Consider the following 18,313-nt stretch of genomic DNA (forward strand, 5'->3'; position numbering starts at 1 on the left):
AAAAAAATCTTCTAGGAAAATTTTATTCATTTGGATAGCTGGAAAGAAAGTATATGTGACAACAGGTGAAAATATAATATAATTGCCATATTGAGGGTTTCTAAATTTATCACAAAATGAAAAAATAATTAAACCTAAAAACATTGTTTTTCGATGATGTAATTCCTAAGTTATTTTTTAACATATAAAAGTTCTCTGATTAAACAAGTTAAAATTTTGATTTGTACCATATAAAAGCTTAGTTGACTTTCAAGTTATATAACCTAAAAACTTATTTTATTTTTAAATTAATTTTATTCCTGAATTGTAAAATTCAAAAATCAGTTTTCGACTTTAAAAGTTGTTTCTTTTTATTTTTATGTAAAAGTGATTTCAGGTTATTATGAAATCACTTTATTTTTTAAGTTCATCTATACACAAGGCACAGACAAGGGTTGGTGACGGTAAGGGGCGACAACAACAGTGGCAAAGAGTGGTGAAAGGGGCACAGTTTGGTCTTTTAACCATCTCCATGGGTGTGTCCATGGAAACTATGGGGGTGTAAAAAACAATGACCATTAATGGGCTGGAATTCAGTAGGGACATATGGCCCAATACCTCTGCCTCACTAGTCAAACGTAATTAAAAAGTTTTGTTTGTATAGAAATAACATCCTTCTTATTTTAATCACTTAAGTTTTGTTTTAAGTTTTAGTACTTAAACTTTTCTCCACTACCATTATACAATATAGTCTTCACCGTTTACTCGAAAGCTGATGTGAAAAATTGTAGTATGATGAGCATCATTGTGTCATGGGTTTCTCTTTAGGTAACTGATGAATGAATTCTGAAAAAAAGATAAAGACGTAACCCACTTGCAAGTAATTGAAGCATAATAGCTGGTCATATGTAGCACAATGTCTTCCATTACTAACTGGTGAATGGAAGAGTACTATCTCTTCAATTTTTTAATTTTGAATGTTCTTCTTTGATATATGACTACATATTTATCCTCAAACTCTTCTGCGATCAATGACTAGTTTCTTTTGCCGCCACCTACTTCAGTACCATTCACACAACAGAGAATTATACAAGTTATCCAAAACACAATTAAGCTAAGAATATCATCTATCATTTCATTAAAGACTATCATCACACATGTAAATAATTAGGATAAATAAACCAGAAGACAGGAGTTAGAATAAGAATCCACATTTTCGATATACTATACTCAATCAGCTTCATTAAACTATTTTCATTGGATAATAATATGCACACTTTATGCAGACAATTGATTTTAACTATCAAATTCAACAAAATTTAGTAATTGCATAGTGCACTGATGGGGGGACCAGATTCCAGATATTAAGAGTGATTCATTCTTTCGAAGTCCACTTACCTGATCATATCTCAGGAAGGACGGAGAACATGCTTGAGAATCTTGGTCACCAATCTTGTGATATCATCTTCCTTACATGAGGTCACAAAATTTACTGAGAACAAAATCCTTTTGTTACTTGCTCATGATTAGTGCAAAAAGTTTATTCATATGATCGTGTTAGAAAGTGGATAGAAAATTAAACAAGAAAACTATATTAGAGCCCAGATGCTCTTTCTTACCCCATGCAAGAACAGGAAACTCCCATTTCTGTTTAGGGACCGTGATTACGTATGACGTGACCTGCAGAAGTGTGTTAGAACTTTGCATTAGTATATAACTTCATAGTACCTGGAATTTTGAAATAAGTAGTAGGGAATATACCAAGATTGACGCAGCAAGGGACTTAGGGGACCTAAAATGAACCGACATCTCCTCTTTTTCATATAGAAGATCCATAATATCCATGCAAACTTCAATGCTAATCAATTCGCCAACTTTGGCCACTCCCCTGTTCTCAACCATTCAAAAGCGTGAATCAATGAGAAGACGACTGAGTGCAAGCATAGAGATAAAAATGAGTGAGACTCACTTGAACTGAACCCAAAGATCTTCAAGGAAGAAGAAAGCAATATTTGCTGTACCAATCTCAAAATTCAAAACCTGGGGGAGTTCCAAACCGTATCAGGATCAGCTCAACTCCAAAAGTTCATAATACTGATATCAATTGCAACACAAAAGTTTTGGTGGTCTCGGGAACTGCAATCGAGACCTTATATTTGCGTATAATTTTCCACATGATCATGGTATGTGAAAAAAAAAACACAAACCCAAGAGTGAGAGTTGAAGTTACCTGCATGAAGAGGACCTCCTGCAGAAAAAAGTAGGTAAAAGAGTGAGAGGATAGAAAAAGGAGAAAATGGTGATGATTATGAGAAAAGAGAGAATTGGGTGGCTTACTGCTTCAAGGAAATTACGAGTAGTGAAGTGCTGCTCCTGGATGGAAGTGTCAGCCAAGGACTTGAAACATGCAACGGAGAGTGGTCGAGAATTGTGTATCTGCATGCATGAATGCATGAATACATGAATGGATTTTTGAGTGCGATGTGAAAAGAAGGGTAACAGAGTGGCGAATGAAAAGAGAGAAGCAACAAAGGAAGGCACTTTGGTAGAAATCCACAGAGAAATAAGCGCAAACAGCTGCAAGGTACTCTGGGTGACAGGTCGCAATAGCCAACTTGAAGAGGAAGTTCCAGCAGCTTGTATGAAGGTTGGAAGAAATGGAACGAAGCGATCGGCTAAGAAGGAGAATGCAGAGTACTTAACAATGGGGGAAACTTGGAGGCGCTGCCATTGCAATTACAGAAACAGGATTAGATGAGAGAAACATCAGAAGAAAGAGTGAAAGAGCAAAAGAGGTTACTTCAGCAGACTGGATGAAAAACTCAACCAGGGGGACCCGATCCATCTCTATCTTACTCTCTTCCATTAATTCTTCACAAAATTTGTCCTGATATGATTTTCTGGATTGGATCAATGCATGGAAATCAAAGAATTGAGACAAAACTTGATAGAGCTTTTTGTAATTTACCTTTTCTTCATCACTGCTCCAGCTGAAGATATTGAGTTCTTCCTAGAAATTGTTTTGATCAGCATCATCTGTTGGTGACTCTTTCTCATGATGGGGTTTCCTGCATGCCCTCTTCCTTTAGGTTGTTCAAAATGTGGATTAAATGTCCTAATTTCGTAATTCTTGGAAATTTGGATACTTTCAACAAAAGTGGTTCTTAGACTTGAGAAAGTGGAAATGATGAATGAATCTTGAAGAAAAAAACCTCTCCTTCAACTGGTGCTAATTTGATTATCTAGAAAAATCAATGTTCTTTCTGGCCAGTCAAGTTACAACCATTTGAAGACCTTGATCTCGTGATGTCTGTGATATTATGTTTTCTTTAGGAATGAAAATCAAAATTACATTGTGCTGTTTCAATGTCTGAAGATTGAGTGATAAACTCACCCAATACACATGTGTGCTCGAGAGAAACACCATACATGTGAAGGCATAAGTGTTCTTGGTTTTCTTAATGATTGTATGCCATGCTCATTAGTCTGTTTTTGATAATTGGAGAAAGCACCATAGTGTGTGATTATGTTCTACGAAACTTTTGGGTTCAATCTTTTGAAATGAAGAAGCAAATGTTGGGATTGAGATGCTCCAATTCCAATCTTGTGTGATCATGTTCTAGACTTATTTTGCTTGAGTACAAGCAAAACTTTAAGTTTGGGGTGTTTTGATAAATGCTTTTGTATAATTATATTTAGAGTATTTATCTTGCCTAAGTTTTACTTTAATCAAATTTGATGTTAATTTAACTATTAAATAAGAATAAGTTTAATATTTTATCTACTTGAATATATTACTAGAAATCTAAATTGCTTTTATACAAAAAGAGAAAGAATTGAAGAAATTGGTAGAAAGGCTTTTGAAAGATGAAAACAAGCTCATAATGGAAGTAAATTTTGAGTTTAAAAGTCAAACTTAACATTCTTGATTGGAAATTTTGAAGCCGAAGCATGAAAATTATAAGGCTGAGTGTGACCAAACTAAGCATGAAAATGAGATTGAGCGAGTCATTTAAAAAGTGATTTTAGGAAAGGAGTTCGCACATTAGAGATTTCAGACCTAAGTTTGGAGAAAATATTTCTCATATGGTGGGTGGATATCTGGAAGTTTTTCCTTGTGTGCTTACATGACTCTTCAACCTAATTTTTTCATTTTTTGTTTCTGCTTTCTCTTTTATCTATGAGTAGCTATGCCCTTTTTTTATTGGAGTTAGATCTACTTTTACTAATTTCTCTTGTATTTTACTTATATGAATATCAATTATTTTGTGCTTCGACATTAATGTTTTATGTTTTACTTTTATTGTGGATTCTATCCAAAACTTTTTAAACTTCCCATTTTACTACTTAATTTGATAGCTTCCTAAAAATTAAAGAGGTAACAATAACATTCGAATCAGGCTATATGTGAGAGTAAAATTTCAAAATTTCTTAATATGATGAATATAATTAAACTTATTAACTTTGGTATTACTTATGGCTTTTTGTACTTATAAATGATTAGCTAACCTGCTAAAAAATGTTGATGGATAAATTAGGACGAAAACAAAAATCAACCTAAAAAAGCGTTGTGTTTTCAACTTTTATTATAAAAACAATATACTCTATTGGCATGAAAGAATGAATATTTTTTGTGATAATATTAACAATTATTCCTCAATCAATAATATATCTAAACTAATAAAAAATAACTAACAAATGTAAAAAGAGACTAAAATAACTTCTTTTAATAAGTAATAAAAACATATGCTGATAAAAAAAGTAATTAGAACATATAATTAAGTGGCTTTTTATACTTTCATTAATAATTTTCTGATAGTGTAAAATTTTTGCAAAAGATGAAGATATAGGATCTAAAACACGAAAGCATTTCTAAATTAAAGCATAAAATTTTAAAATATAACTTAAAGTTAACTCAAGTATCCAAATTTGCTAGTGCCCATTAATGCAAACTCGGGTTGATATGAAGAACAATAGACAAAGGTTTCTGTATGGTTGTTGTGAGCATGTTCCCTCTAATTATACATCGACACGTACCTAGTTTTATTTTCCTTTTAGCGAAATATTCAAAGAATAGAATGAAGAAGTTGATGATAATAAGGATAAAAAATGAAGCATAAGGGAAAGTCGGTTTTGTAAAGTATTTAAGGAAGAAAGTTGAAAGTAAAAGAAATAGGATTATTATTGGCGGTGTTTTGGATTGCATTGTGTTTAATAATCTCTTTCCCATCGAATGGTATTGAAGCATTATGTTATTATTATAATCACGTAATATAACCTTTTATTTTATTACTTTTTTGTTCAAAGATTACACGCCTCATCAACCAATACTATCTGCCACAAACATACCTATAAACCCTAATTTTTTTTCTCACAACTTGCATTTAATAAAAGAGAGATTTTGTTCATAGATAGGGAGAGAAGAGAGATAAATGTAATAAAATAATAGAAAGGAAGAAAAAGAAACTATGCATTGTGTGTAAATAGTATCCCTTTTATAAATGATATCTCTATGAAGATAAAAACTGTTTTATTTTTATCTCTTTTTTTTTTCTCATGCAATGAGGACAAGAGGATGGTGTTCCCACTCCTATCAAATATAGAAGTTGTCATTAACTTGCTCAATAATTGCTTATACATTATCTTCTTTCAATTTTTAGTGCTTATTTTTCTTTTATATTTGAACATCATACAGCTGGAATCCTCCACCTTATTCAATTTTAAGTTTGCAAATAAATTACATGTGGGGAAAAGATTAATTATTTATTTTATAACAATGTTTGAATTTATGAATTATGACACAATTGGTTTAATTACTGGAAATCCTTAACATAATTTCAGTTTCAGAAAAAAAAAATTCCAATAGTTATATATATATATATATATATATATATATATATATATATATATATATATATATATATATATATATTTTGTTTGCATGTCGTCATTTTTTAAAATAAATATAATAATCAAAGTTATTGATTTAATCTCAAGTGAGAACCTATAATAAAGTTTCTAATACAGATTAGAAACTAAAAACATAATAAACTCTTTAAAAATTATACAATGTAAATTAATCTTATATACATACAAAATAATATATAAGAATAACATCTTAAGTTATAAGGTATTATTTATATAATAATCATAAATTTAACTATTATACTAATTTTAATCACACTTTTTCTATGTATCTTTCTCTTTCTTAACATTATATCTCTTTACTTTTTCTCATCTAATTAAGTCAAGAGAATTATTTCTCTTTTTTATTCTTCTTTTTATCCATCAAAGTACACATAATCCTTTTCATTTTTTTTTTCTCATTCATGTTTATCACTCCTATTTATTTTCTCCTCAATCCAAAGTAAAGCATAAAAAATGCAAATTTTATCTTTATACTCACTGAACGTTTTTCTTATCTTACAACATTTTCCTTTAAAATATGATAGAATAATCAATAAGGTTTCATGAAAATTGCAAAACTTTTTATTACATAAGAAAAAATTGAAAAGTAACTTGATGAGCCATTTTAGTCATGATAAGAAAGAAAATAATACAAAATTGATAGTTTAAAAATAATGAGTTTTAAAAGTTTGAATTAGTAACTATTGACATTGAAAATGGATGACTAAAAAGTTAATTAATTAAAATTTTCTCTCTCCCATTTATTTAGTTAACTAAAAAGATATTTAAGACTTCAAAGTTTGATTTTGAGATTGGTAGTACTTCTATAGGTTTAAATAAATAATATAAATAGGACCACACTACTTGAACATATGAAAGTAGGTTAAATTGTATTGGTGAGATGTATTAAAGAAATGGAACTCTGGTTTGGGTTGAACGGACGAAGCTTCAAGAAAATGTGTGGGATTATAGATTATAGATTTGAATGTTGCATGACATATTTCCACCTTCTGCAGGATAATTTAAAAAACTAGCTACATCATCTTTAACTATATTAATTTCCTTCATCACATCTAATTAATTCCCTTCTCAATTTCTTCTTTAACTACAGTTTCAAACATAAACATGTATGCATGGATGTACATAACAACACTAATTATACTAATCATTATACATTACAACCGAAAACTTGGTTGCTTTTTAGGTACAAACTCATCATCTGTGTGGGAAACTTCATCAAAGTGAGTCTTAATTTGTTCAAATCTCTCTGACAGAAACAAGCTTTCAAAGCTTTTCAGTGCTGCTGAAACCCTCACTTCTGCCGTAAACAATGCCCTCACAGGCCTGTGATCTGATAGTTTTGACTCACTTCGACTGTACTCAATTTGCTTTAAACCTTTTCCTAGCCATATAATTCTGTCACACCTATAACATCAAAATTTCCAAAGTCATTCGCACAATTAGGTTAAGTGAGTGTAAATCTCATTAAGCTTTAATTCTTAATTATTTTAGTTTAACAGTATTCTTTAACAGAATTTATTGTTGGAAAGAATCTTGTTTTTAAAAACAATTAATTAGCTTTAATTAAGATTCAGGCATGAAAATGTCTTACCATGCTGGTGCTCGTTTCTTTGTTGCTTTTTTGCAGTGATAACAACATCCATAGTACATGTCAGAATTTGGGCAATACTTGTAGGTTGGGGCAAATTTGATTGTTCCTTCATGCCATCCTTTCAACATGTTTCCACTCATCACTTCCATCATTAGCTTCAATTTCATTAATTCAATCAAAGTTAGAGAACATACAGTTAATGTTCATTTCCCAAGTAAAACATAAGAAGTGTATGAGAGTATAATTAAGAAGATAACCTTCATCATATAATTAATTAAAATGAGTGATTAAGTTTATACTCTAATGTTTGTGTATTTGTACTTTTTATTCATGGATTTACACACCTGATCATGTTCTAGTAGGGAGTCCCAGTCTTCATTTTCAACAAGTAAGCGTGTTGTTTCTTCTGGTAGAGAAATTCTGTAGTTTAAATCTCCCAGCAGTATTATGTGGCTGCACAACATGCTCATGCCATTAGTTAAATATGCTTAAAATAATACAACTTGTAAGTCAAAGTAAAAATAATTAAAACTAAGTTCTGTTTGAATATTGAGTAATTAACAAAATGGTTAAAAGTCGGCAGAAAGTAAATTCTATTAATATTCAGTAAAGAGGTCAAATGGTTTTATCTTTTTAATCATATTTCTATGTCTGAGGATACTGATAGGTGCAAATGTCTTGTGTTTTATTCTAATTGACACCTCTTTGCCACTTTTTCACTAATTAATTAATTCACAGTCCTTCTTTAGTTACAGACAAAAGAGCCAACAAAGAATAATATTCTAAGTGTTTTGGCGGCCTTCAATGTTCAGTAGGACAAATTCAAAAGCTGGAAACATACAATGATGGTTTCAACTGGCGATTAAGTAGCAAATTCTTTAATTTAACAGCCATAAAAAATAAAAGACAAAAAAAAAGTTATTCAATATTGGAACCTTGTTTTCATGATTTGTTGGGAAAGGAACCCAATCACTATTAAAATAAAATGAAAAAGCAATTATTGAGGTTGATTAGTTGGAGGGTTTACAATTAACAATGTTGGGACCTTGTTTCATTGCTTACTTACTTATGATCAAGAATCTTTCTTGGCAAATCAAGCAAAGGACCTTTAGGAAAGCTTGTCCTTGAAAATATTTCAGAAACATCAGAGTTTCTGTGCCTCTCATCTCCCTCTCTCCCCCCAGAAGCTAGGTGACCACACACAAAGCAAAAGCTTGTTTCATGTAACACAAATCTCACAGACACAGAACCCTGCAAAATCAAATCAGTCACAGTAGAAAAATTAAATAAACTTAATCAGGAGGACTTATAATTATTATTCCTAACCAACTGAAAGGAGAGTATTTGGACACTGAATGAAGTTGATGTTGACAGTGATGATGAGCATATAATTAAAACTGCAAAGTGTAAAACCAATTAAGGTAATTAATTAAGGTACTGAATATGATTATGAATAAGTGGGGTTTGGTTAGGTAACCTTGTTCCCTAAGCAGCCCATGATGCCACATCCGACACATGAGACACTTAGATGTTGAATGAATGGACGAATGTGTCTCTTAGCCCATACAGATATCATTATACCAACCATTTGCTTGCTAATGATACATTGAAAATCTTGTGGACCTGGATTATCATTTTCTTCCTTTTTGCAGCAATTCTTTTTCTTTTCATCTTTTAAATCCCTGTCATGTGTGGTCTTGTTCAGGGCTTCTCTGATCATGGAGTTCCACTTTGTACAGATCTTACTGTTTTCATACCCCAACACATTGGATGCTTTCAGAGGCACGATTTCTTGAAACCTAAGTTGAAAACAAACATTTAAGGATGTTGCACCACATGCATGATACTAAAGAATTATCAAATGAACATCAATTTTCATACCCTAGTACATAGATGTCACAGGACTTGTTGCATGTCTCCAACAAATCCTCCATGTTCACTCCTTCATCTGGGGCAACCCCACCTACGTTCCATGTGCTCACAAAAATCCTTAAATCATTAAAGAAAGATCATGTCAGAAGCATATATATTAAGATACTGCATTTCATCCTTCTTATGTGCTGTGAGGGTGTTGCCAGAAGGATATATAATAAGACACACAGAATTAATATATGATGTTCTAATTCTTACTTGTACTTTTGTGTATCTTTTTGATCAACAAGAATTGTTCTGGGTCTGAGTGATGAGTGAACATGAGCCAACAGGGGTTCTGTGTTACTTGGATAATCTGCTATAAAATTGCTGCTTCCCACACGCTTGTTGAGTATCTTATTAGCGACTAATGCTGGCCACATGAACTAAGGAAATTGTACATGCAAAAACGGATTCATGTAAGTAAAGAATAGGTAAGAAATTAGTAAAGAATATGTATACTTACTTCAGTTAGCTTTCCGGTCATGGTAAGAAACAGTTGTTTGTGCTACTTTTGGCGACAGAAAAATGATCAGAATGACATGACAAGTTAATAGATGAGAAGAGTGAGAAATTGATGAGAATGGGAGGAACAGTTAATCTAATGTGACGTGCAAGAGGATATACCCTTTGGAGATTTTGGATATGTTATAGGGAACATTTTGGTAGCATTGATTGTTCCAGAAAGAGAGAGAGAAGAAAGGAATTGTTGTGTTTTTGATGATGAGTAGAGTTATATATTGAAGGATATGTTGATGTTTGTAAATGGTTGAAAAAGGGTGCAAGTGGGAGTAGTGTGGTCCATGACAAGGTATTGCGCAACAAGTTTGCATGCTAACATTATGAGGACGTTTTCAATGGTGGAAAACGAACACATATATTTTTGTTTACGACAAGGTTGAAATTTGACTGCTTTCGATGACATTATTATAACTTTGTCTTAATAACCTCATCATGAACAAAATGGACCCAAATATATAAATATAACTCACTATATTAATACAACTTACTCATTTTTTATATCATTCAATAGCCTATAAAAAATAATTAGTTCATATCTTCGAATTTTTTAAGATGTACAATAGTTACGTCGACTTTTACTTATATATCAATACAATATAAAACATTTTTTTAATTAATACCAAATTTATTTAAATAATACCTGTGAATAATTTTTTTTAATTCTAAGTTAAATTTTGAAAAAAAAATAATTTAAAAACTATTGGTAAAATGTATATTATATTTTGCGTATATATGTCATTTATAGTGGTGTATAGATTTTACTTGAAATATATCATTTATAACTTGAGTATTGGTGATATAAAGATTTTATTTGAAAATAAGGGATTATGAGCTAGCCTGTAGTGAGTAAAGCTAGCCCTACTATGAGTCGGGCTAGCCCTACTATGACTCGGTCTAGTTTTGTAGCAAGTCAAGCTAGGTTGTAAAGTCTAATCATTTTTCAATTGGCAGGCTAACCTTACTAGACCCAGTTTTGGCTGGCCAATATCGATCTAGGATTAAATGGGTTGGGTTGGTTTGTTTTTACCTAGTGTTTGGTGGTGTGATCGAGAAGTCTTATGTCCTTCGTGGTATACATGCTTGTTGAGACGTTTGGAAGATCTCTGAGACTTTGTTGAATCTCCATCCTGACGAGAGATGTGAGGTATACGGTCTCATCTTAAGTGACAAGATTATCCAAGAGTCTCCTTGGTCATGAGGTTGATTTGCTTTGAGCACTTCGGGAATTGTGCCAAGCAAATCGGCTACCACTCAATTGACTCTTACTGGTTTATTCGCTTTCTGGGATGCTCTATGAAATCCTATGACTCCGCTAATTCTGCATCTCAATGTAGGTTGTGCGTTTGTGTCTATCCTGCTCTAGTTTGGAGTGGCGAAAGCGTCTATGTGTTTCTTCTATTTTATGTCGGGTTGACCTACTCCGGTCTCTTTGAGCCCGACATTGAGGATAGCAGTCTCGACTCCCACGTGAACTTCGTTGAGCTGGTGAGCTGTGTTTCGTCCATGGATTGTAGGAGCCTTTTTCATGGGAGTCCCGCCGAGGTTGGGGAGATGATCTCTTATTCTTCAGGCCAGTCAGCCTCTGTTAAAGTCCCTAGAGTTTGTGAAGGTTCGCCTGTCATTGAGCGTGCAAGGCCTTAAACTTAGTATCATAATGCATGTGTTGTTCTTTGTTCCTTTTTAGGTTCGCCAGTGGATTGTATTCCATCTTGTGGAATCCCTTGGAGTTATAAGAGGTCTGTCTGACCTTTAACACACAGGGCCTTAAGCTTGGTATCACATTGCTTGTACTATTCATTGTTTTGTTGGAGGGTTACTACCAGGTTGTATTGCATCTCACGAGATAGTTGAGCTTGACCTCGAGTGGTGACATCGTTACTGAATTTGATGACGTCGTTATCTTAGTCATCGAAATAAACCCTAAGGAAATCAATCTCCAGGTAATGGTAGTAGCAATAGCATGGGGATGGTTTTTACTAAACCGTTTTTTCACTTTTCGCAAATGATGATGACGATTGCTTTCAGCATCCTCTTAAACCTGGGCAAGAGCTTGTCGATGGGTCAAATAGAATCATCTTCCTGTACTGCGATGATTTCGAGTCTTGGTCCTCCACGCCTACATCATTAGCAAGTATATAAAGAATACAGACACATATTACTTGCGATGGGCAAAGATGGAATGATGGAATCCACGTTCCCAATAACATCGACGTCATTGAGACGAAGGACGATGTTTAGGACCATCAGAAAACTTCTTATGTTAGTAAGTTCCATGCTTGTGAGCCTCGCTTGTTTTCACAAATCAACACCTAGCATGGCTAGCAAGCAAAGAGAGAAAGACGACAAATTTCATACATGGAGGCAAGATAAAGTTTTACTTGGGCCCCATGGTGGACACCAAATGATCTTATTAGGATTTTGAACATGAATTTGCGGACATGTGATCGACAAGATCCTAGCAGTGACTTGAAAGCTCTTGCTGGTCGAAATGGAATTCCTTATTGCTTAAAGGGGAGAGATCCACCTACCAAAAACCTATCCGATAATCAATTCAGTAAGAGAGTTTAGGATCAATGAGTATGAGTATGAGATATTTGGTGAGTATTAAGTAAGTATTTCTTGGGAAATACTAGTTGTATTTATATGATCAACATTAACTGTGGACTTATGTTATCATTAGAATAATATTTACCTCAAGTATAATAAAAGAGTAGTTAATAATAACATAATGATACATCATCATAAATAATAATCATAAAACTTTTCACTATTTTTTATCCTGGGAACACATATTGCATCGATTATTTTAATAACCAAAGTAATAATTGGTCTATGGCATCAGCTCTACTAAGAACCATTGCCTAAAGCCTCCCGAAATAATTAAAAAATAAAAGTTTTGGTGGCATTATTGAAATTTGGTTCACACATTTGACCTCAGGTCTTCGTGAAACCGGAACATAAGGACTCTATGATACCATTTCTAAAAAGAATTGAAGTCATATACTTTATCAAAATCTGAACAGTTTGAAATATCACTTTGTAGGTCGGAATGTCAGGATCCTATCACATCGGTTCTGAAAAAAACCGAAGACATAGACCTTTTTTAAAGTGTTGTCAGATGAAAAAAATCAAATTTATACTTATCTAACACCCCTTTAGACTTCAGTTGTTTTTTAACCGAAGTCAAAAACTACACATGACATCGTCTTTTTTAACTAAGATTTATGTGTTTGCAAAAATTGCATAAATACTACGTACTTTTTTATGTTTTGGTTTCATAAAAAACGAAAATATAATAGGCACGTTAAAAACCCTTTTACCTACTAGTGATTCCAAAATGAATAGACTTGATAAATTTTCTTGTACCATACCTTTTAGTATTTCTATTTATTAAATATTATAACTTGAGAATAAAATAAATGACTTATCTACCCAATTTAATAATAATATTGTAATCATCTACAGTAAAAAGATAAGAAAAGAACGAACTGAATCCAATCAAAATATGGAAACGGATGGATTAAATTAAAAAAAATGATATAGAAGTTCATTGGTTTTACAATTAACAAGAGTTCGAGTCCACTATGTATAAGGTTGGTGACATTGAATCCCCTTTCTAAGAATCTTCTTTTGATTGTCTGGTTTGCACTATTAGTATCTAGAAAGTGTCACAAAAAACCAAAAGTGTCAAACGAAACTACAACATGATTGGTTATATTATGAATTACGTGAAGACAAAGGTTAAGCATTTTTTATCATCATGTCGTAATTTTTACACTTTGTTTTAAAAAATGGGAAGAAAAGGGGTGTTAGGATGCATGTTTTTTCTTCTAATGTTTAAAATTAAGACATAAATTAAGTAATATATAGCCATGCAAGTGATATATGGAGACGTCATTTAAAATTAGTTTGTAATAAGATGAGAAATAGGAAGCGTGATTGGATGGACGGCACCACAGATTCGCAATTCATCATCATCAACTTTATCTTATTTTGAAGTGATTATCCAATTATATTTCTTTTAGAACACCATAAGTGCAAAAATTGCATCTAATTAATCAAATGGAGGTGATTAACATGATCCTCCATGAATAATTAATATTTTTATAATGCACAAAGGGAGAGAGGTTTCCAACAAAAAAGGAGATAAACTATTGTTAAGAAGAGAATGATATTAATGCGAAAATAAAAAAAGGGTAAGACAATGTCCGAAGTCACTGTTTAGCTCCCATATCCAATCAAAACCAACCACCTCTCACTCACAATTATAAAACTAACAGCAAAAGCTATTGGCCTCTGATTAATTATCTTTGCACTTTTTCTTGTGTTAAAGCATTGCCAGAATGAACTTGTATACATACTAACCACTACCACAAATAATATGGTAATATACATTCATAATGTAAGTTAAAGAGAGTTTTTATAAAGTATATTTATTTAAATTGAAGAGTGCTTTAGAGATGATTTTGTATTCTGATCAGTGTGTAAGATTTATATGGTTATTATCTATGAAATTTGTAAATTTGAAGATGAAATATAGGTGAAATAATAAAATTTTCATTGATATATTAGAACTTTTATTAAATGATAATACTTTGCCAAACTATATGTATTATAAGAAAATTAAATATTTTGTTTGAGGGATTTGGAATACAAAAATATACATGTTCTCGTTACTATTGCATACTAACAGAAGAGCTAATGAATTTTTGCACAATGTAATGGTTCAAAAAATTTATTCAAAACACCCTATTTGATAATTAAAAGAAAAAACTTGTAATGGTTCTCAAGAAGATATTATCAAATTTCCTTTTAAGTGAGTAAAGGACTTTGAAAAGGTAAAACAAAATTATCTAATAAAAATATTTGGAAGAGACCAATATTTTATAATTTCCCATATTTGTGTTATCATAATATAAGACATTGAATTGGTATTAAAAGCTAAATCTTTATAAAATGGAAGTATAATTATAAGAACATATTTATCATTAACATGTCACTTTATGAAAACAGAAAACAAGAAATATAATTGTGTGGCCCCCTTTATTTAATATGGATGTGCCGAGTTTAATTATATATAAAAAATTGTAAAGAGTACAAAAATTATCTATATTGACTTTAAACATCAATATTTAAAAAGTATATTACAGAAAAGGTTTTAAATAGTTGACAGTAAGCATGATACACTTTGTACTTACTTTTAAATGGATAGAAATTTATTTTCCTTTTATTTGAGAGCATTTATCTTGGTTTAAAACTCTTTCTATATATTCTTATATTGAACTGTTTTATTTAAATAATGAATTAGTGTGAGACATCCTTTGTTTGAAGTGACATATTCTTCATTTTTTTTTTCTTTTAGGTCTTAAATTGTTTGATTAATAATAGTTTGGCTTGTGAGGTTTACATAATCCCACAATTTATCAATAACAAATTCAAACTAAAGTTTCTCTCCGAATTCATGTTTCTGAAATCACCAATAACTAACTAAATCATTCTTAAACTACTAACAAAAGGTTCATGTCTCTAATTAATTATCTTTGCACTTTTTAGTCCTTTAAAGTATCGCCAGAATTAAGTTCTATTGCACCAACAAGCACCATAAACGTAATTCATTTTTCTTTCTTTTTTTTAAGTTGACTATACTTTAGTGGCCTATAATTATAATTATAAAAAGTAATGTCTTAAAAAATTCAATATTTTACTTACCATTTTTTTTATGTACAAAGATTTTGGAATCTTCATGGTCCCAAAAGTGTCATGGTTCTAACTGAATATAGGATAAGATGATAATCCATCCATAAATAATTTTTATTGAACATTTGGATATTTTGTGACAAATCATTTACTTAGTCATTTTTAGTGTTTTTCTTGGAGGATTTTTGGTGTCTCGTCTGGATGACTTTTGGTGTTTCATTTGGAGGACTTTTGGTTTCTCATTTGGAGGGTTTTTGGTGCCTTAGAGAACTTTTGGTGCTTCTCTTAAAGGGCTTTCGGTCGCTTGGAAGACTTTTGGTGCTTCCCTTATAGGGCTTTTGGTGCCTTACCAAGAGAGCTTTTGGTGTCTCACTTATAATGCTTTTGATGTTTCGCCTGGAGGGATTTGGTGTCACACTTGAAAGGCTTTTAGTATCTCGCTTAAAGGATTTTTGATGCTTCACTTGATGGGCTTTTAGTACAATAAATATGAAAAATAGGGGAATTTTTATTAGAAAATAAGGTGTCTCATTAAAGACTTGTCCGACAAAACCTAACTAAGGAAAAAATCTTGTCGAAGGAAAAAGAGTACACACGTCCTCAAAAATACATATAAAGGAAAGAAAGTATACTAACTATTCAGTTGTATTATGCCTTTAAGTGAGTGTAACTATTCAGTTGTATTATGCCTTTAAGTGAGTGGTGTTCCATGTTTTAGGAATGAGTTTCCCCTAAAGTTCCTATAGTTGGTAAGCGTCGCTCTTGAGGGAATCCGTTACTCAGAAAGGGCCCTCTCAATTGGGGGCGAGCTTGACTCTAGCTCCTCGGGCGTCGCCAAGCATTCTCCATACTAGATCTCCCTTTTGGAAGGATCTTTCTTGAACCCAGATGTCGTGGCATCGAGCTTTTGTTTTCTTTGAGCCATGGGTTTAGCCTAGGAGAGTATGGAAAGGTGGTGGTATAGAAAGGTTGGGTAGATGTTGGGCATGTCATTTAGGCTCTGGCAATTAGATCTTTGTTTGTTGGAGGACCTTTATTATTTCGCTAACCTACATGGTCATGTTAAAATCGACATATGTGACTTGGAAAGGCGAGGTTCCCAAGGAGCAAAGTTGCATTGGCTCATCAAAGGAAGGTCGGGTATCGTCTAAGGGCTCGACTCTAGGGTCCAAATCCAGGGTGTCTAGTTCGGAACAACGTCGACAACCTGGAAACATTGGCTGAGTTGATCACGCTACCGCATAAGCTTCATGTTGTATGCCTCTCTGAACATGATCTCATCACTTGTGTTCAAAGGAGCATAACGTTCGTGTTGGGTTGACTAGTGGTTTTGGATGCGATCGGGGTAACAAGAATGTCCTCACACTCCTTTTGTTTTGTGTTCGGCCGACTCGCTCTGATATCCCTAAGCTTGACGCTAAGGGGAGTTGTCTCGACTTCCTCATGAATCTCGCCGAGCTGGTAGGCTATCTTCCTTTAGGAGTTCCAACAATCCTCCTTTTAGGGATCAAGGGGAGGTTAGGGATGACCCTTCATTCTCGAGGTCGATCAGCCTCTATTGGAGTTCTTGCAAGTCGGTTCATTATGGAGTATGTAAGGCTTCAAGCTCGACTTCTTGTTGTGCTATTTGTCGTGTTGTTGTGTAAGCATTTACAATTGTTGGTGAAGGGTGGCCATCTGGTTGATCTCTGTCTCATGAGAGAGTTGTGCAAATCTTCGGGTGGTGACCATTGGAAGGTGAGGGTGGGGAAACGTTTTACAAAAGCCCCATGATAGGTGTCAATAATCTTATCTGGATCTTGAGTGTAGACTTGTGGACAGGTGACGAGATTCTAAAGGTAATTTGATTTCTCCTTTTGTCTGGAAAGACCTTCTTACTATTCAGAGGGGAGAGATATACCTATAAAAGACTTTTCGATGCTCAAGTCAGTAAGAGAGTTAAAATCTTTTATAATAAGATGAGAATGAGTGTTTATGAAGTGAATATTCCTTACCAAATAATAGTTGTATTTATAGGATCAACATAGGTCATGGGCCTATATTTGGGAAGTATAATAACACTATAATAAATAGTAACAAAATATTAAATAATAATTAACACACCAAACTATCAAGATTTAGTCATAATATGTAAATATGGCCCAAATAGGTGCAGGGTTGAGTTCCTCCATAATAACAAACCTTAAAGGGTTTTATTGGCTCAAATAATGAATCAACTCATTTATTAGTAAGCAAAAAATTTGAATCCAATCCAACCCACCACATATTAATGTACAACTTATCACGAATTAATAAATTAAACAGATTGACCTGCTTCCTCACTTGATTATAAAATTTGTTTTCTCAATTCCAAAAAAATAACAAAATATTTCTAAACAAAAGATTTCATTCACATAAAAATATCACAAAATTTCTCCAACAAAATTTTTAATGATTTCATAGTGATTCAAATTTGTTATTACATAAAAATTGAATTCCTAAATACAAATTTGTGGAATTTTCATGTTATTTAATTATTCCATACAAAAATAATTTCATAGAAGACTCCATTTTAATATTTTGTAAATGACTAACCCAAAAAAAATTACTTTTTTTTAATATTTTGTCTCCATTTTAATATTTTAATATTTAACGAAAAGAACAAAAGTTACATAAACATCATCTTATACTACACTAGTGAATGTT

General features: G+C 32.4%; 2 protein-coding genes across 3 annotated transcripts; both read right to left on the reverse strand.

Moving 5' to 3' along the window:
• Window positions 1–698: 698 nt before the first annotated feature.
• LOC148201256 (cyclin-J18-like) lies at window positions 699–3,364 on the reverse strand. Of its 2 annotated transcripts, XM_088114658.1 has the most exons (9): window positions 2,948–3,364; window positions 2,780–2,866; window positions 2,521–2,703; window positions 2,317–2,415; window positions 2,210–2,227; window positions 1,949–2,019; window positions 1,741–1,867; window positions 1,599–1,659; window positions 699–1,471 (listed from the first exon to the last, which is right to left on the reverse strand). In XM_088114658.1, the coding sequence occupies exons 2-9, from the start codon at window positions 2,843–2,845 to the stop codon at window positions 1,389–1,391; spliced, it is 708 nt and encodes a 235-aa protein (XP_087970784.1). In that variant the 5' UTR covers window positions 2,846–2,866; window positions 2,948–3,364; the 3' UTR covers window positions 699–1,388. The 2 variants fall into 2 exon arrangements, with proteins under 2 accessions (XP_087970784.1, XP_087970783.1); XM_088114657.1 differs by having other exon boundaries at window positions 2,317–2,703.
• A 3,508-nt stretch (window positions 3,365–6,872) lies between these two features.
• Window positions 6,873–10,085, reverse strand: LOC148201257 (type IV inositol polyphosphate 5-phosphatase 9-like). The gene is made up of 8 exons (XM_088114164.1): window positions 9,876–10,085; window positions 9,629–9,795; window positions 9,380–9,487; window positions 8,976–9,297; window positions 8,565–8,749; window positions 7,843–7,951; window positions 7,499–7,653; window positions 6,873–7,311 (listed from the first exon to the last, which is right to left on the reverse strand). Exons 1-8 carry the CDS (start codon window positions 9,894–9,896, stop codon window positions 7,062–7,064), a joined length of 1,317 nt encoding a protein of 438 aa, XP_087970290.1. The 5' UTR covers window positions 9,897–10,085; the 3' UTR covers window positions 6,873–7,061.
• Window positions 10,086–18,313: the final 8,228 nt, after the last annotated feature.

Source organism: Vigna umbellata, chromosome 4, assembly GCF_029865625.1.
Source record: "Vigna umbellata cultivar VRB3 chromosome 4, Vumbellata_1.0, whole genome shotgun sequence".
Lineage (NCBI taxonomy): Eukaryota > Viridiplantae > Streptophyta > Magnoliopsida > Fabales > Fabaceae > Vigna > Vigna umbellata.